General features: G+C 34.3%; 1 protein-coding gene and 2 pseudogenes across 4 annotated transcripts; 2 read left to right on the forward strand and 1 right to left on the reverse strand.

The window, feature by feature from the left end:
* Positions 1 to 700: 700 nt before the first annotated feature.
* LOC121993498 lies at positions 701 to 814 on the forward strand (annotated as a pseudogene).
* Positions 815 to 6,183: 5,369 nt separating this feature from the next.
* On the forward strand, positions 6,184 to 15,220 carry LOC121991533 (annotated as a pseudogene).
* A 212-nt stretch (positions 15,221 to 15,432) lies between these two features.
* On the reverse strand, positions 15,433 to 19,077 carry LOC121989519. Of its 4 annotated transcripts, XR_006114265.1 has the most exons (7): positions 18,748 to 19,072; positions 18,002 to 18,671; positions 17,269 to 17,635; positions 17,042 to 17,123; positions 16,733 to 16,976; positions 16,541 to 16,607; positions 16,098 to 16,461 (listed from the first exon to the last, which is right to left on the reverse strand). XR_006114265.1 is itself a non-coding variant. In XM_042543618.1 (6 exons), the coding sequence occupies exons 2-5, from the start codon at positions 18,660 to 18,662 to the stop codon at positions 16,764 to 16,766; spliced, it is 1,323 nt and encodes a 440-aa protein (XP_042399552.1). In that variant the 5' UTR covers positions 18,663 to 18,671; positions 18,748 to 19,073; the 3' UTR covers positions 15,433 to 15,702; positions 16,733 to 16,763. The 4 variants fall into 4 exon arrangements, 3 of the variants coding, with proteins under 3 accessions (XP_042399552.1, XP_042399553.1, XP_042399551.1); XM_042543618.1 differs by lacking the exons at positions 16,098 to 16,461; positions 16,541 to 16,607 and adding an exon at positions 15,433 to 15,702 and having other exon boundaries at positions 18,748 to 19,073; XM_042543619.1 differs by having other exon boundaries at positions 16,098 to 16,607; positions 17,269 to 17,623; positions 18,748 to 19,077.
* Positions 19,078 to 20,079: the final 1,002 nt, after the last annotated feature.

Genomic DNA, 20,079 nt, shown 5'->3' on the forward strand with positions numbered 1-20,079 from the left:
TGATTAATCAGATTGGGGTGATCGGTCCGGTTTCACGAAAGTTTTTAATCGAGCCTGAGGTGATTGGTCCGGTCTCACGGAAGTTTTTATAGAAAAAATGTCTATAAACATACTGTAAGTAGGAATCAAATCGTAGATACCTAGGAGACAACTGAAGATCTTTATCGTTGTACCATAGCTCCGGAGGCTTCTATTGTTTTTACAGACGATGCACTCAAAGTTATGTAATGCCTAAAGGACACGTATTAAAGTTTGATATTTTTGAACGGGCATACTTATTTTCGATTACACCCTCCCACTTTTAAACAGAATCCTAAATTTTGATAAGACTAATTTCATTTATTTACACTGAATCAAATTAAATAAAAAATAAAAACTTAATTATTTCATTGAGTAATTTCATAAAAGTCATTGACCTAAAAAACTTATCTTTTAAAAAATTTATATCATCTTACTATTTAATTAAGAATCTAGACACTTTAATAACTAATTTTGATGAACCCAAAATAAAATTATGTTAATATATTTTTTTTCTTATCCCACTAAAAATAATTTTAAGACTTATTAGTAATTTTCTCTGATTATTTTTATATAAAAAATATGTATTGTTATTGTTCTCTTTAGTCCCATATCTTAGGATTGGTAACACCGCAAGTAGAGAAGTTTCTATAAATACTTTGGACCGACAATATTAGAAAACATATCTTTCTTGACCTTTTGGCTGAGATCAAGTGTAGTATATGTTCTTATTAGTTTAATATCTTATATAAAAAAATTAAATAATTTTTTAAGAGGAAGAGTCTGGGCACTACTTTATATGCATTATATTACATATGCGCACTAGTTAATAATATGATCATCTCCTAAATTTATCAATTTTTTTTTAAAATTTTAGAATTATTGTTTTTTTTTAAATACAAAATAACTTTATTATAAAATTAAAGGAACATTTTATTTTATTTTTAAAATAGTTAATTACAAGAGAAAAATGAAACAAAATTAAAAAGAAAAACTAAAAAATTAAATAAATAAAAATCAATAAATTATTTTGGTGCTATTTTGATTAAATCATCACTACATTTATGCTGATTTTGTCAAAACATCACCATCTTGTGCTGATTTCTTACAACTAGCATCACTTTGGTATTAATTTATGAGAAGTAGCACAATTATGATGTTATTATTCGAATATCATATCTAATAAAATCTGTTGATCTCACAAACTGCGGTGCTGATTTCTAAGGATAAGTACTATTGTGGTGCTGTTATTCGAATATCAAAACTAATGCAAACTATTGATCTCACAAAATAAATTGTACTAATTTTCAAGGATCAACACCTCTATGGTGTTATTATTCAAATATTAGAACTAAAGTCTAAAGCTTTAAAAACATTTTAAGCTCTGTTGGGAATACCTTTAAGCTAATAACTCAAGGTACATTTGGACTCCGGGGCACTTAAAAAAAATCCATTGGACTTGGAATGAGTCCAATTAGGGCTTGCTAGGCCCATTAATGAGTTTTGATCGAAATCCATTGATGGACCTAAGGAATTTGGATGTCTAAAAAATTGACATGTACTGGAAGAGGATAGAGTAGGGAAGATATCTGTGGTGTGAAATTCTAGTTCTGAGACCCTTATAAGAAGTTATGAGTACATGCCGGTTGTCTCAAAGTCTAAAACTTTAAAAACCTTTTGAGTACTGTTGGGAATGCTTTCAAGGGGATAACTCAAGGCACATTTGGACTTCGAGATACTACAAAAATCTACTGGATTTATAGTGGGTCAACTTACAACTTGCTAAAGGGTCAACTTACACCTTGCTAAATCCATCAATGAGTTTTGACGATGGATCTAGGGGATTGGATTTTTGAAATATGTACTGGAAGAGGGTAGTGTAGGCGAGATATTTATGGTGTGGAATTCTGGTTTTGAGACCCCTACATGAAGTTATGGGTTTGTGCCAGTTGCCTCAATGTATGAAAATTTAAAAATCTTTTAAGCACTATTGGAATGCCTTCAAGCTAATAACTCAGAGCATATTTAGACACCGAGGCATTGTAAAAACTTATCGGGTTTGGATTAGGTCCAATCAAAGCTTGTTAGGTCTATTAATGAGTTTTGATCAAAACCGATCGATGGACTAGGGGATTTGAATTTCTAAAAATTTGACATGTACTGAAAGAGGGTAGTATAGGGAATATATTGATGATGTCGAATCCTAGTTTTGAGACCCCTATAATATCTTATGAGTCTGTGTCAATTCTATTGATTCGAACCCATGACCTATAATATTCTGTTGATATCACATAGGGGTAGTGCTGATTTCCAAGGATCAACACCACTATGGTGTTGTATCGAAGAACAACACCTCATTGTACGGTTGATATTACAAAGCGATGGTGCTAGTTTACAATGATCAACACCACCGTGGTGTTGTGATTCGAAGAACAAAATCACGATGTTCTGTTGATATCACAATAGGGTGATGTTGGTTTCTAAGGATTAACATCACTATGATACTGTTATTCAAAAAGCCAATACCATGATATTCTGTTGATATCACAAAATGATGGTGCAGGTTTCCAAGGATCAACACCATTATGATGTTGTTATGGGAAAAAATAACCACAATGTACTGTTGATATCACAAAATAGTAGTGTTGGTTTCCAAGGATCAACATTATAGTTTGTATAATCATATGGCAAAAAGCGATTCGCTCGCCCCTAGTGTATAGTTTGTAAGTGGCGAGACATGAGAGGGAGGCATGCTCGGACACGTTGAGTTTCGATCCCAAGGCCTCATGTGGCAACACCCCATGCCTTAACACCACACTGCCCCAAGGGGTTTGTAGAATCATGATGTCAAAAATCGGGTTGGTCGGAATCAGATCATAGAATTATACGATCCTACCAAAAACCCTTAAAATTTTATGATACATGATTAATAATTAGAAAAAAACATCTAAAAAAACTCATTTACATATAATAGATTAATAATTTTGCACATTCAACTGTTGACACTCAACACCTTAGATTACATTATTATCTATACACATTTAAATTAACTAGTGATTTAACTACCATTCTTGCATATCACTTAATAATATTTCTATTTTTATATCATAAAATGAAAGAGTATAAAATTTCTTTTAACAAAATAATAATAATAATCAATTCAACTCTTCAAAAATGTTCTGGTTTACAAGATGATCCCATTTAAATACCAACAAAGCACCTAATATAGCATAAGCTATTGAATTCTTTGATTCAAACATGAACGTCAAAAATAATCTTCTAATGACTCATTGATTTTGTAAAGTACTAGACAATAAATATCTAAAAATTTATAATTTTGGGGAAAAGAAATGACAGAATATTATTAATAAAAAATTAATTCAAAAACAATTAGACAAATGTTTAAATAATTTCAAAATCCTAACCCTAAGTTTGCAAAAGACGAAAAAAGATAATAAAAAAGACAATCTTTTTGGCCTTCGAAAAAGGTTTAAATGATATTTTTTGGTCTGAAATTGTGCGGTTAAGGGTAAACCTTGAAACTAACAATATATTCCTGAACGAGTTTTGATTTGATATATTATAAGTCCAGTGGTTCAACCGAGTCAAAAGTTATGGTCTCTCAAAACTTCCACTGATCGAGCGATCCTGTTACGTTCTTATAGATCCTGTTTCAATCTTGCTTTGATCCTACGGTAAAAAATTGATTTTTCACGATCCAGGATGGATTTGTGCTTTCAGATTATAGGATCGTGTGATCTTACGATCCAAGATTGCGATTTTACAAACTATGAACACCAATTTAGTGATGTTATTCGAAGAACATAACCACAGTAGTGCTGGTTTCAAAGATCAAACATGTGTGATACTATTGTTCAAAGATTAGAATCATAATAGTGTTGGTTGTAAGAAATCAATACCAAAGTGATTATATTTTGACGAAGTTAGCACCAAGGTGGTGATTTAATAAAAAAAGTAATTTATTTAATTTTTAATTTCTATTTTTTAAATTTTGTTTCATTTTTTCCTTTCTAATTAGCTATTTTAAAAAATAAAATAAAATAATTTTTATTTTTATTAAAAAATCTATAATTTTATATTTTTTATTATTATATTATTATTATTATATTTATTAAAATTTTAAATTTTAAAAAATATATAGATAAATTTAGGAGATGATCATATTATTAGTGATCATATCATAAATTAGGAGATGATCATCACAAATATTCTCCAACACTTGTATCACTAAAGGCAACATAGATAATAGACGAGCCAATGTCGAGTAGTGTGATCCCAATGAGTATCTCCTAGCCTTACTAAATTAATTTCTTGATTTTTGCCACTGTCAATACTAATCTCTCCACCCTCCAACATTGCAACAATCCTATCATGTTCAATTTGCCTAAGTTGATCTCTCTTTTTACATGATGCTCCATTCATATTCACAATCATAGAGACATAGTTAAAAAAATCACTCACATTGCGATTACTCTTGGCAACATCAACAATAACTAACTGTAATTGGTGAGAAAAACAATGAATATACTTTGCATATGGATTTTCTTGCAAAATGAGAGATTTCAACCCATTGAATTCACCTTGCATATTTAAAGCTCCATCATATCCTTGACCTCTTAGTCCGGATAATGATAATCTATATTTTACAAATAAAGCATCGATATCATCCTTCAAAGAATGAGAGCGATACATGATCAATTGCAAGGAATCGTTCAATCACCTATCCTCTTTTGTTCACATATCTCAAAATAACTCTCATATGCTCCTTCATTGAAATGTTTCGAGACTCATCAACCATTAAGGAGAAAACATTGTTTCTAATATCTTTGATTATGGAAAGTGTGATCTCAGAGGCACAAGCACGCGTAAGATCTTTTTGAATTGCTAGAGAAATCATTTGATTGATTCTAGGAGCATTTGATTAACAATCTTGGAAACTTTCTCATTTTATTGACTGTACCATTGAAACCATTCAGGAAAGTTTCCTCTATTTAAAGAACTACTTGACTCATCATGTCCACATAAAGACAATCCCTATTTCAAAAGAAATCACATAACATCCAACATTGTTGTTAAATGGGTGTGATGAGAAACCTCCATATCTTGTCCATGTGCTCGTAATATATTTGAAACATTATGTATTTGATCTTGAAAAGATTCAAACTGTACTCTAGCATGATTGTGACAACTATCCACAACACCATTATGCAAATTAAATCTTTCTAATGCATTTTTTCAATTAATGAATCTAGTTTTTATAAAGGCATCCTCTTTATATCGACCTCTTTTATTTAATGGTTTTAAAAGATAACACCATAAGCAAAATACTACATCTTTCGATATGCTATATTCTAGCCATGTATATATTTTATATCAACTATCTTGGAAACTCCTTTCTTGATTACCAAAAGATCTTTTTGGATACATATGCCCAATTGGTTGACAAGACCCCCTAGTCGAGTACTCTCTTCGAACTTGATGTCGAATAGAAATATCAAACTCTTTAATTGGTTTTCGTAATCCCGAATCATTAACAATATCATTTAAATCTAATTCCTCAAAAGATTGATTTTCCATAGCTTCATTAATATTAGTATTATTGGAAGAATCCTCACGACGAAAACTTTTATGTTTAAAAAACCTCTCCATAATCTACATTTAAAAATAGAGTCATGTACATTATGTAATTAAATCAACATTCACAATTAATTTAAAAATAAAAATAAATAAATAAAATAAAATTGTCTAATTTATAGTTCCCTAATTTCAATTTAAAATTAAAAATTTTTCAATCATACAACAACAACAACCAAGTCCTATCCCAACACTGTTCTTTTCTTTTCCCTCTCTTTCTTTTCCTTTAGTTAATGGTGATACCTTTTTTTTTTTTTTGTCTTTTTTGAAAGATTATGATTACAGTTAAGGATGACCTATAAGATAGTTCTAAAAATCATCTAATTATGCTTCATTTACTTGATCGGTTTGCTGTGCCCATGAATTCACGCTTTATATTCTAAGAAGCAAATTATTTGAGCATGCTAGTTCTGTGGACTAATATTTTTTTCACTTCTTTTTTTTCCCATTTGTCATTCTCTTTTGTTATTGATTATCCTTTCATTGCATCTTTATGTCACAGGATGAAAAGAAAATGAAGTGGTAGCTATTTATTCTTTGGATGCTGAATTTACCAAGACATTATGGGTATTTGGCATCAGTTCATATGATTTTGTTTGGAAAGATGTGGATAGTAGCAAAATTATCTGCACTTACAGGTTTCTAAGTTCATTTGTAAAAGTACACGCTACTTTTATACTGACTTAGGGACCTTTGGGTATTTGTCTGTGCTTTTAGTATGATCAGAATAACTTTTGGCTTTGCAAACAGAATGGGAGGTCGTTCCTTGGAATTTTCGATTATGGTACAAATTGGTTCTCATTGCTTGATATTTACCTTACTGATATAGGAAACTTAGTAAGTTTATAAGTTTTTACCATTAATTATATGGTTCTCTGATACTGTTGTTAAAATTAAGATACTTTTTCCTTGCCTGACGATTTGTTTCATAAAACTTTTGAAATCTGCGTTAACTGATAATCGAATGACCCTCTTACAAGTATGGCGAGCATTTACAACATAATATGCACCCCTCAAAATAATATACAATTAATTTAGTTATTACTAAGTTACCAAGTTTTAACATATTTGTTTAGGTATCAAAGTTTTATACATTTGGTTTTAATAGGTTAGTTGTGGCTCTTGTTTATATGTTGAAGGGGCATCTGCAACCCATCCACTGTCGATAGTCAAGGTTTGATAATGTGTCATTTAAATTTGATAGCATATATGTGATCACACTTTCACTAGGATTGACAGCTCTCTACATTCTTTTACTTGTTCAGGTGAATCTGGATGTGAACCAATCAAATGCAACAAAATCTTCAGTACTTCGGTCTTCCTCCCCAGATGCAACAAAATATGATTCATAGTCCAGCTCTCCCGAAGTTATTGAATTTCCAACTGAGCATCCTGGTCAGAATGCTTATGCATACTTCTACCCTCCTTCAAGTCCCACCTACAAAGCATCCTTAGATTAAAAACCACCATTATTGCTTGAAAGCCATGGTTTGTACTTTAACTATTCTTTTCTCTTTATATATATATACACACACATACACATATTCTTTTAAACTGTTACCCCTTATCTTTGTACATTTTACCGGCTATCTTTGTCACTTAAATGTTGAGCTGGGAAATGCATTCTTTGTACTATGTGTTTGTCATTGGATTTCTGTAGATGTATAAGGTGTAATGGAGGTGAATAGGATCCGGATCTAGTAGGAATTTAGTAGTCACAACTCACGGCTAATAAACATAAAATGTACCTAATGTTTGCATTTTTTTTATACATGTAAATGGATGGTTGAAATGGAGAAGAGAATTTAGAGTCATATGTGATAGACCAATTTAGTTCCACATGGTGATTTGTGGGCTAATGAAATTTTTTTATATGTTTGAATGAGTAACTTGGGATTGAGCACTTTGGATATAGTTGATGGGTCCTGCTTAAATTAGAGATGATTTAGGTTGTGAGTTGGTCTTTGGGAACACTTAGATTGGTGGTGATACTCAAAAAAATAACAAAATGCTGAAAGTTGAATCATCTAGAACTGAAGATTTGAGGTAAAAGAAGCAAAAGAAGAGAATGTAATTGAAAATTACTTAGGAGTTTTGAATATTACTAATTATGCAGCTTGACATATATACATTGGAGAGATATGGTCCATGTAGCCACACTAAATGGTTCATGGTTGATCTAGCGATGTTGATGACGACGACGATGAGAGTATCAAATTCATTTGATTTAGTGAGTTTATACTTGATATGTTAATTTCTTTTCATTCAATGAGGTTATACTTTATCTCAGTAATGAATTTTATGGATTATGTTCCATTCGGATATCATAGTCTGGTGCTTGTTGCTTCTTAAATGTAAGATAGGGAATCCATAGGCCTAAGATCCTGATGTGAGCTTATGGATGTGTTCACTTTGTAGTGCAATAAGCACATCATCATTGAAACAAGTAGGCCAAGTGTCAAAGTGCAATTCTTGTAGAATATCCTAAATTGACAAAAAAGACTTTTGTTTTCTTAAATTTAGTGCTTAAATTTATCTGTGAAGATCTGATCTGAGTACTATTATGTTATTATGTTGAACTTCTTCTGAACGTTTTACTTAACTCTACTATTTTCTAGTACCATATATTAATGGATGCTTACTGCTATGGCAGTTTGATTTTAGTTGCCAGTTATAATAGATTTTATCACTTCAAAATTGCCACCTAAAATTTCATGGTGTTCATTATTTAACAACTTGTGGTTTATAGAATCCAAGTTGGTAAGGGATTTTCATTTTATTGATTAAACTAAATGGCTTTATAGGTTACGGGAGAGAATACCGAGAAAGACTTCTAGGACAATGGGGTATTGTTGATGTCAATGATTGTTGCAGCTGCACTAAGTTTCTGGTATCTCTTTGGCTGCTCTTTCCTATATTAATTAAACATAACCACTTGATTTATAATCAAGGAAATGAATATCTTGCTTTTCAAGGTAGAAAGCAGGAAGGTAGATGGAGAACGACTCTGTGTAACTGGAATATCATCTGGTGGATACACCACATTAGCTTCTCTTGCTTTTAAAGAGACATTAAAGCTGGTGTTTCTTTGTATGGGGTAAGGCACTATTCTATTTAGTTTTATTTTGATCCAAGGTGTCACAGGTAACCTTCTTAAGTTAAACCATATTGTTTTTTCCACTTATTCTTGGCAAGAGCTACTATTTTTATCTTCCAGATTTTAAAGTATGACTCCATTCTTTTATTAATTCAATTTCTATTGTCATAATGAACTTCATTCCAACCATGACCTCTTTGCCCAAATCTCCACCTGCAAGCTTTCAACAAATGGGATATGTGCATGTATTATCAATTATGAGCATCAGATTGCTGTTGCAAAATCAAACAATTACGTGTATTAGAATGGTTAGATTATATATATATATATATTTAATTATTTAAAATTTTTAGGGTAATTCGGTCTTTTTTCCCTTTTCTATTTAGGGTTTAGGATTCTTTAACTTAACTATATAATGATTTATATTCTGTATTTCTGACTATGAATTTTGAATTCAATAATATGACTAGCTTTTTCCTTTTCTTAATTTTTATATGGTATTAGAGTGGTTATCCTTCCCTAATTTTTTCTGTCGTCCCCTGTTATTGCTTTCTGTTGCTGTTGTCGTCTCTTACTGCTGTTGTCGATTTTGGCGCCGATATCATTTTCTGCCGATTTCGGCGCTAACGCCCTGTGCTGTCGATTTCAATGCCAACGTTTTGTTTCTGCCGATTCGGCGTCGACGTCATGTACTATCGATTTCAACACCAGCGCCCTTTTTTGCTAATTTCGGTAGCGATGCCTTGTGCTGCCGATTTCTACACCGCATTCTTTTCGATCTCAGATTCTTCATGTGACTACGGGTTATCCTGACACTAGTTTTTACGGATCGTACAGATGTGTGTCCTTACAGTTTGGTTATTCTGAGCATTATTCGTTCTGTTATCATGCTGATCGTACAGATACTTCATGGAAATCTGATCTATATATATTAGAGCAGTTTCAACAGTTCCTTGTTTTACAATCCTCTGCCATGTCAGCTTCCTCTCACATAGGTTTGTCTTTGTCTGGTATTTCAGGTATAATTCATCATTGTGAATTTTGGATTTTGGTGTCTCCCATCATATGTCATCTAATTTATAATCCTGTATTTCTTTTTGTCCCAATCCATCTATATCTATTGTGATTGCTGATGGTGCTCCTATATCATTAGTAGGTGTTGGTTTAATTGTTACATTTTGTTTATCTCTTACTAATGCTTATTATATTCCGAGTCTTACTTTAAATCTTGTTTATGCTAGTCAATTATGTAAGTCTGGATACTTAGTCTCTTTTTCTTCATCTAATTGTTATATTCATGACCCGTAATCTCAAAGACTGATTGAGACAGGCCATAGGCAAGGAGGACTCTATATTTTAGATTAACTCAAAGTACTAGAAGTTATAGCTTTGAGCGTGGATTTACATCTTTTCATATGAGTCGTTTATCTTCTATTTTTTATTTGTGACACTCTCGTTTAGGTCATATTTCAGCGTCTCATTTGCAGTTTTTAGCTTCTACAAGAGTATTAGAATCTTTAAAAAGTTCTGATTTTCTGATTGTCGTTGTTGTAAACTGGCCAAATTTTTTGTTTTACCATTTTCTAAAAGTCTTTCTTTTTCTTCTGCTCTATTTGATCTTATTCATTCTGATATGTGGGGACCCTCTCCTATTCCTACAAAAGGGGGTCAAGATATTATGTTTCATTTATTGACGATTGCATTCGTTACTCTTAAGTCTATCTTATGAAACACAGATATAATTATCTTATAATTTTCAACAATTTTAGAGCTTTTATGAATACTCAACATTTTAATGTCATAAAGTGTTTTCATTGTGATTTGGGGGGTGAATATACTTCGAATAATTTTTCACATTTACTTGCTTCTGATGATAGTATTCATCAGATCTCATGTTTAGAAACACTCCTGAATAGAATGGTGTGATTGAATAGAAACATATGCATCGTGTTGAAACAACCCATTCATTTTTATTATCTGCTAGTGTTCCTAGTGCCTTTTGGAGAGAAGCAATCTTTACTGCTGCTCACGTGATTAATAGAATTCCAGCCTCACATAATTCAGACTTGTCAACTTTTGAAAAATTGTATCGGCATGCTCCTGTCTATTCCTCTTTGCGTGTTTTTGGTTATACTTGCTTCGTCCTTCATCCACATGTAGAGCATAAGAAGTTAGCCTCTGGTCTGCCTTTTGTGTTTTTCTAGGTTATGATGTTAGTCAAAAAGGATATCGTTACTTTGATCCCGTTAGTCAAAAATTATATGTCTCATCATGTTGTGTTTCTTGAGTATATTTCATTCTTTTCTATTCTGGTTAGTTCGCATAATATGACAAAGTCAGATTTACTTTGCATTGATCCTTTCAATACCAACACCGAGGAAGCTTCACCCACATCTCCTACTGGTAGCTCAACTGAATTTATTATTTTGGTTCCCGAGATATCTGCTCCACATGCTCATCCTTCTGCCACTACCCAATCATCTCTTGAGGTTGCAGATGATCTTTCTCTCCACCATCGTTAATCCACTCGTATTTGTAAGTCTATTAAACTACCAGATTTTACTTACTCTTGTTATTCTTGTTCTTTTATTTTATTTGTTGCATTTGTTTATTGTCTTTTTGAGCTTGTGTCCTATAAAGAAGCTGTTTTAACCCACTTTAGTAGAGTGTTATGGTTGATGAACTAACTGTTTTGCATTAGACTCATACATGAGATTTGGTACCGTTGCCACTAAGAAAACATATTATTGGTTCTCGTTGCTAAAGGTCAAAACTAAATTTGATGGATCTATCGAATGATACAAAGCTCGTCTTGTTGCTAAAGGTTATTCTCAGGAGTATAAAATGAATTATGAGAAAACATTTGCTCCCGTTATAAAAATGATGACTATTCGTACTCTGATTGCTGTTGCTTCTGTTTGTCGATGGAGAATATCTCAAATGGATGTCAAGAATATATTTCTAAATGATGATTTTCATGAAGAAGTTTATATAACATCTCATTCTGGTATTTCACACAAACCTGGTGAAGTTTGCAGACTTCGTAAAGCGTTTTAGGGTCTCAAATAAGGACCTTGTGCTTGGTTTGAGAAGTTTTCTACAGTAATAGTAATTACTTGGTTTTCATCCTAATAATCATGATTCAGCATTATTTGTCAAATGTACAAGTGCAGGTCGTATTCTTTTATCATTATATGTTGATAACATGATTATTATCGGTGATGATTCTGATAGAATTTCTTCCTTAAGTCTTAGTTAGCTCGTTGTTTTACTATAAAAGACTTGGATTTATTACACTACTTTCTGGGTATTGAGGTCGCTTATTCTCTAAAAGATTATTTTTTATCCCAGTCAAAGTATATATCTGATCTGTCTGAGCATACTCGTCTTATAGATAATAGAGTAATTGATTCTCCTATTGAGACTAATGCTCGATATTCTCCATCTGATGACTCACCTTTGGCGAATGCTAGTTTGTACAAAACTATTGTTGGAAGCTTAGTTTATCTCATTATGACTCGTCCAAATATTGCGTATATTGTTCATGTGATTAGTCAATTTATCGTTGCACCAACTATAGTTCATTGGGTTGCTATTCTTCGTATTCTCAGGTATCTTCGGGGCACTCAATTTCAAAGTCTTTTATTTCCTTCTACTTCATTTCTAGAGCTGCGTGCATACTCTGATGATGATTGGGTTGGTGATCCTACGGATCACAAATCTATCACTGACTTATGCATTTTTCTTCGTAATTCCCTTATTTCTTGGAAAAGTAAAAAATAAGATATTATTTCTAGATCTTCCACAGAAGTTAAGTATCGAGCCATGACATCAACTATTTATGAGATAGTTTGGTTGCGTTAGTTGCTTGCGGATATGAGTATCTTTCTTCATTAACCTACTCCGTTATATTGTGATAATCAGAGTGCTATTCAAATTATGCACAATTTAGTTTTTCATGAGGAGACGAAACATATTGAAATTGATTGTCACATTACTCGTCATCATCTTCAGATTTGCACCATCGCATTACCTTTTGTTCCTTCAAATTTATAGATTGCCGATATATTTACCAAGGCACATTCCGTTTTATGCTTTTGTTTCTTGTCTGACAAACTCTCAATGCTTCTAGATATAGTATCGTGAGTTTGAGGGGATATTAAATTATATATATTTATTTGTAGGGTTGTGAATGAACCAAGCGTTCGTGAACAAGCTTGGTGTTCGGCTTGATAAGAGTTTGTTTATGTTCGTTCAATATACACAAGATTAATTAAATAAACAAGCTTGAACACATATATATTCGCGAACAACGTTCGTGATCAATGTTCGTGAATAATGTTCACGAACCATATTCATTAATAAAACTGTTTTTAATATGTTAAATAAATAATATAATAAAATAAATAAATAAATTTAAATTATCAAGCTCAATAACCAATCAAACAACTAAAGTTTTCAAACAATCAAACAAGTTTGAATTGAGAGTTCGATAACATCTAAACAAACCAAGCTTGAACTAAACTCAAGCCAGGCTCGAATCAAGCTCAAGTCAAGCTTAAATTGAGAGCCCGATAACATCTAAACAAGTCAAGCTCAAGTCAAGTTTCAAACAAGCTCAAGCTTATAAAAAATAAACCAAGCCAAGCTTGAATAATCATTTCAAAAGCTTGGTTCATTTTAAGCTCGGCTCGGCTCGGCTCGGCTCGGCTCGGTTACCTTATCAAATAAGTTTGAATACCCCAAAGCTCGACTCGGCTCGGTTCATCTACAACCTTATTTATTTGTTTAAAATTTTTAGGACAATTTAGTCATTTTTCTTTTTCTATTTAGGATTCCTTAACTTAACTATATAAAAATTTATATTCAATATTTTTGAGATGAATTTTGGATTCAATAATATAGTCAGCTTATTTTTTTTATCTTAATTTCTACAAGAATGACACTTTCAAGGGGAAGCAATATAATATTGTGAACTTGCAATTGTATGTAGATCTTATACAGGGGCGGATCTACCTTAGGACATGAGGGGGCCACGGCCCCCCAAAATTTTTTAATAACATAATTTTATAGAGAATTTTTTTAAAAAAATTTTATTCGTATATATATTATTTTACCCTAACTTAAAATATATATGTAGTTGGTGTATTGGTAAATTTTAATTTTATTATAGCACACCTCTTGAGGTCGAATCTTCATAGAATTGAATTTAAGTTTTTTTTCTCTTTTATTTTTCACATTTCAACTAAATATACATTATATGTTTTTAAAGTTTGGAGAGGTCATTATTATATAATACATTTAATAATTATTTTCGTCACTTAGTATATGGTCCCCGTAAATTTAAAATCCTAGATCCGCCCATGATCTTATAATAGAAGAAAAAACTTGATATAGTGGTTTCTGTTGTTGATTATTTGATTGACCAAACACTGCTCGCTTATTGATTCTCCAGCAAAATTCTTTATCCGTATCTCCGTACTCCCTAACTACAGATGATCATGCTACAAATCGCCCTGTGATTTTTGTTTGAAATTTGCGGATGCCTGTATGTTCTTGCTAGTAGTGTACCTTTTTTATGAAAAAAAAAACCTATATGCCATTTTAGTCTTTTCTGACATGAGCTAATTATTCACATTTTTTGTATTATATATCACCTCAATCAATATTCACTTTCTTGCTGTCGTTTTTAAGGTAGCCAATTTGTCTCTGTTTACGGCAGAAACTCACAAGTTTGAATCCCACTACTTTGATAATCTTGTTGGTGAGTTCATTTTGTTGAATTACATTGTTGAACACATTTGTGACTGCAATGGACAATACTCATACGGTTTATCCTTTATTCTGCTACTTACAGGAGATGAGAAGGCTTATCTGGAACGGTCTCCCATTAACCATGTCGATAAGTGTAGCTGCCCCTTGATTGTGTTCCAAGGCTTAGATGATAAGGTATTACTTTAAACTTCCACTTTTATTAGCAATTCTGATTATTTGACAAATCCATGGCCCCTCAAATCCTGACTACCTTCTGATTTTGTATGCAGGTTCTGCCACTTGATCAGGCTCGTATGATGTACAAGGCTCTCAAGGACAAGGGCTTGCCTGTTGCTTTAGTTGAATACGAGGGAAGAACACAGTTGCTTCGGAAAGGTGATTCACGTAGACTTTGATTTCTCTTTCAGACTTTGAGTTGCTGTTGCATTTATTTTTGCCACAGCCTGAGAACATCAAGTTCACACTGGAACAACAGATGGTATTCTTTGCTCGTTTAGTTGGGCACTTCGAAGAGCAGATCCTATCATTCCGATCAAAATTGCTAACTTTAATTAGTATGCTAGCAGTAATTTTAATTATATTATGTAAACGTCCATAGAGGACTTGACTGGCCTCGAGTTAGTATAAAAAAAAAAATGCAATTTGTTCTTCATGATGTAAAAGTAATGTTATAATGTGGTTATGAAGTGTAAACATAAACTTTGTCATGAGGATTGAGAAATTATTCCCCTTCCATGATCAATAAAACAACAAATTACAGACCTAGGATTCCTTTTTCAACCACATGAGGGTTGATGAAGCTTCCTACTTTGTAGAAGAGGTTTTTACACAGCCCAAGCATAAAGAAGTTTATCATTAAACCAAGATCCATGCAGTGAAGTAAAGAACAAGTTATCCGCCGAATTTGTCCTGATCTCTAAACGATTCATGGTTTGGTAAGTTTATAGGACCACTACATCTCTTAGGGCTTACAGATGTATTTATCCTCCGCATTTAATTTCCAGAGCTGGAAGACTTATCATGTCACACCATGACAAGATTCATGACCTGTCGCCATGAGTACTATCCCCTGCACCTGTCACGGCCAATGCAGTGTAAGTCTCCCCACGGTGATCTGAAAGGCACTCAGATTTCTTCTCTAACAGAGTGCATCTCTCCTGGCCAAACAAACAAAAGTAAGGCCTCAAAGCAGTGTTTGAAAGCTAATTTTTTTTACTTGTTAGATAAGGCATCAATTTTCGATAGACAAAAAAAAAAAAAAAATTCCTCCTACTTCTTAATCAATTTAGAAACAAACTATTAAAAACATCTACAGTATCATAATCATCTTTTTACTGTCATTCTACTTTTTTACGATCTGCCTCTTTAAAATTTATATATAGAGACTCATTAATGCTATTGCAATGAATTTGCATTGGGTTTTGTTGCTTGCGTTATCATGGCAACTCCAATAGACTAATACAGTGCATGCCTTATCCTTTTATTGTGATTGAGAGACAGATATTAGGCTAACAGAGTATATATACGTTCACATCACATCACTTAATAAATGGAACACTATAATTGCAGGATGCTCAGATGGCATTATCAGATATTCAGATGTCTGTCCTCTACAGTCCATATACTGCTGCTGAGCAACATTTAACTGTTAGCTCCGAAAGTAAAATAACAAGTAGAAAACATCTTCATTGTAGATCGCTTGTCCTGATTGTGAAGAAACATCTTCGATTAGAAGCTAACTCGGAGAGGCCAAAATAACGAGCTTTTCTTGCTGGGGTTAGTTCCTTTAGTTGAATATTCATGCATGCTCACCCTGTTCTACTCCAGACCTTTAACTCACATTTACACATCATAAGCAACGTACTAAATAGCATCGACATTCATCATCACCGAGATAATTTTGTTACAAAAATTGACTGCAATAAGCATGTAGGAAAATTTTAAAACTCCCAAATGACGAAGAATGCTCTAGATACGTAGATGCATGTGTTTAACCTAAATAATGAATCTTGATATCCATGTTGAAGTTCCTTTCGCAGTCATCCACCTATTGTTTGTTAATCTGACATAAATAAAATGAATGTAACAACCGATGAACTTTTAATGAATACCAATGTCAACAAACGAGTAGTAGAAGACAGTCAACAAAACTTGAAAGTCAAATTACATAAAGCAACATGAACTTACTGGCGAAGGCTTCATTTTAGCGAGGTTCACATTACAGAGGGCTAGTGTGGCAAGCAAAGCAGCCAGTCAGGGAGCTTAAAGGACCACTCTTGCAGAAGAACTTAGTCTTTTTGGCAGTCGCTGCTACCCGGTTGGTTCGTCTATCAGCCACTGCATTTCGCATTTCCTCGGCTTTCTTCTGAGCTGATCTAAGTTTGTTCAGAATTTTCTCCATAGAGGAAGATCTTTTCTTTTCCAGTTTCATCTGCAACAAGATATATTGAATTACAAGACAATTTAATGAGGATAACTACACAAGTTCTGAATCACCTCTAATTTCCTAATCTCTGTCTCGGCCTTTGCGTTCTGTAAGTTCTCCCATGCTGTGATCTTGGCTTCTTCTCTTTTACACCTTCCCAAAGTGTTGGAGAGTGATCAGATAATAATAACACTTGCTTTCAAGCAAGAACCATTGCCATGGTTGTCCACAGATATAGCAAGGGAATCAAGTGAAAATTGAAGTAAAACAGAGAGAGAGAGAGAGATAAGAGTGTTACTTTGACATGGACTTTGCTGTCTCAGCAATTCCCCAAGCCGAAGTATTTGCCTCCACAGTCTTTTTCTTCCATTCTATAAAGCTCGATGAACGCCTGTCAGATCCCCGAGATATTTGTTTCTTGGACCATCTAGTTACAGTGACCCGATCATCGACTTGCACATCCCGAACCTCAAATTTTGAGAAATGGTTCTCTAATTCTTCAAGGGCAGGAGTTGAGGCGGAAGGGGAAAATTGAATCTCTTTGGGCGAGTATGGAGGGCTTCTCTCTGGACTCATCTGTGTTGCTACATCCTTCCTAAAAACAGAGATTGATGCTGTGGAGGCTACTTCTTTTGTACCTTCAAATTGCTCATCTGTATTTGAATCTAAATAAGATCTAATAAGTTAAACATCTCACAAAGTCAAATATTATGCAATCATATGCAGATTGGCAATTGAATAAGCTTGATGAAGTGAACATTGATAGTTTGGTTTACTTTTGATAGGTGCGAATGAGTTTAAAGGATTCAAACAAGGAAAACAATATTGAAGTTCACATAGATTTTCATATTAGGATTCAACATAAGATTGCCTTGCAGAAAGTTCAATCGCACAATAAAACTAATAATCATCCAAAAGAAAATATAGAACTCCTCTAATTGCACGTGGAATAGGCAAGGAAGAACCCTAAAAATGGTTGCAATTGCTACTTGTTGGTGAATGGGATTGTGAAAGTGGAAGTTCAGTAGTACCATGAGAGCGGGGAAGGGAGGAAGAAGACTCCATCACTGAATCAGAACACCTACGAGTGCTAGCAGATCTGACCGTGTATGGTTCTCCATCGGCAGAGCGAGCTTTGCCACCCACACTGCTGCCGCCGCTGACGCTGCCATCGGCTCTTCCTATTCCTCCCATGTTCGCACTCGCTCCTCCTCTCGCGCTGCCGTCATTGCCCAAAAAGCTGTGTTCCGGCATCAAAACTCCTGCCATGAACGGCGAGGCCGCTGTGAAATTTCCAACTCTGCCACTGTCGAAGCAAGGAACCAGCGGGGAAGTAGACGAATAGGCGCCGGATTTCCCAGCGTGTGCTACGAGAGGGCCACTCTTCGACTTGGGTCGCCGGTGATGCAACGGCGGCATGAGCGAACTCCCGTACGGGTCGCCGGAGACGGGGCTGAGGATCCACCTCTCGGCGTCCTCCCATTTGGAGGGCAAAGTCCTCCCATTGGCGAACGGCAACAGAACGCCGCTCCCCGCGTACCTCCGGTTGCCGCTCCCCGGCAACGGCACCCTCTCCGAGCTCCACCCTTTCCGGTATCCAGCAGCACCAGCGCCGTCTCGGTAGGTGGGCGTTCCGGGGCTAGGAAAGGTGCCGGATCTGGCGGAAGAGGAGGCAGTGGAATTCTTCTTCATCTCCAGCCGCTACACCAAAGAAAAAGCTTCAGATCTGCAACTGAAGCTACACAAAACTTCAAAACCAAGCAAAATCCACACCTACCTGTTGCGTGGGATACAAAAATGGCCTTCTCTAACTCAGCACCAAACGCATTGTGAGAGAGACCTGCAGGCCTTCCGAGTTTGGGCAATTCGCCTTTCCATAATTGCGATTCGCGGATTAGGTGACTGAATGCCGCAGCATGGGGAAGGGAGAGTAAGAGCGTAGGACCTCCTCCTACTTCTCTCTGATCGCGGCGGAAGGGCCACCAGCGGAACCAGCAAGGGTTGTATCGAGTTGTATCGATCAATGGCCTAGTGTGTCTGTTAATAGGGCGAGTGACCACCGCCCACCGACTCCTCACAAGTCGCTCTGCATAAGAACAAAAAAAAAAAAAAAAAAAAAAAAAGAGGTTGCGAGATTGTCAAAAACCCTCAAAATGTCGTTTCTCGATCCAAGATCCTACTTGTTTTCTGTTCTTGCCTCCTGCTTGTCTGATCAAAGATCGGCAGCTAGACGAAATCACACAGAAATCAGATCTGGTGATTGAAATGTAGCAATCTGGAAGACTAAAGAAAACATTCTTTTATTTTTCTTTAAAATTTTACTGTTAAATGTTATTGCATTCGTCTCAAGAAAGAAATCATCTGCATTTAGTAAATATCACATTTCTTAGAAGAACGAGGCTAGCGTTTCATATACCGGCGAACGAGATGTGAATCACCGCGCTGCCTCCGCTTCCGTTTATTCCTTAGCTTCCGCCACGTGGTGTAAGAAATTGACCGAATATCTGATTTACTTTATTTTCATCTAGCTAGGCGAAATACCTTATAATCTCTCAAGTATTTTTTGTAAATACCCACATTTTACCTCATCTCTCGTTATCCTAGTGGCAAAAGATGAATACGTTCGGCTCCAGCACTCTCGTCAATTCGTCTCAGGACCAATACAGAGAAGTTAATCACGGATGACTACTAACATTTGAAATAATAATTAACATAATTATCTCTCCTTATCCTGATATGCATAGGGATGATCGGTACATATATCGATATCAATTGTACTAAACAATTCGGTATAAAAAATTTATACTACATCGTACTAAAAATTTAATATACTCAAATGTTAATATACTAAATTTTTAATATGATATAAATTTCATGTTAAAAATTTCGGTATACCGAAAATTATATTATAGTAACTACTGATTAGTAGCTACTACAACAAAGAAAATTATATTGTAGTTGTTATAATATGTTTGCTGAGTAAATTTGAGAGATTATAACTTTAGATTTAGATTGAATCACGAGACGTATAATATATCAAATCAGAACATATTCAGATATCTTCGATTTGATATATTATACATTATATGGTTCATCCAAAATTAAAAGT

The sequence above is a fragment of the Zingiber officinale genome, chromosome 6B, assembly GCF_018446385.1.
Source record: "Zingiber officinale cultivar Zhangliang chromosome 6B, Zo_v1.1, whole genome shotgun sequence".
Classification (NCBI taxonomy): domain Eukaryota; kingdom Viridiplantae; phylum Streptophyta; class Magnoliopsida; order Zingiberales; family Zingiberaceae; genus Zingiber; species Zingiber officinale.

What these genes read in the sequence shown, in the direction of transcription:
- LOC121989519 (XM_042543618.1), bottom strand. Translation starts at nt 18,662, where the DNA reads ATGAAGAAGAATTCCACTGCCTCCTCTTCCGCCAGATCCGGCACCTTT. An exon ending in CTCCCTTCCCCGCTCTCATG is followed by an intron (nt 17,636 to 18,001) that starts GTACTACTGAAC and finishes GATCTTATTTAG; the next exon opens with ATTCAAATACAGATGAGCAA. An exon ending in ACAGCAAAGTCCATGTCAAA is followed by an intron (nt 17,124 to 17,268) that starts GTAACACTCTTA and finishes CACTTTGGGAAG; the next exon opens with GTGTAAAAGAGAAGAAGCCA.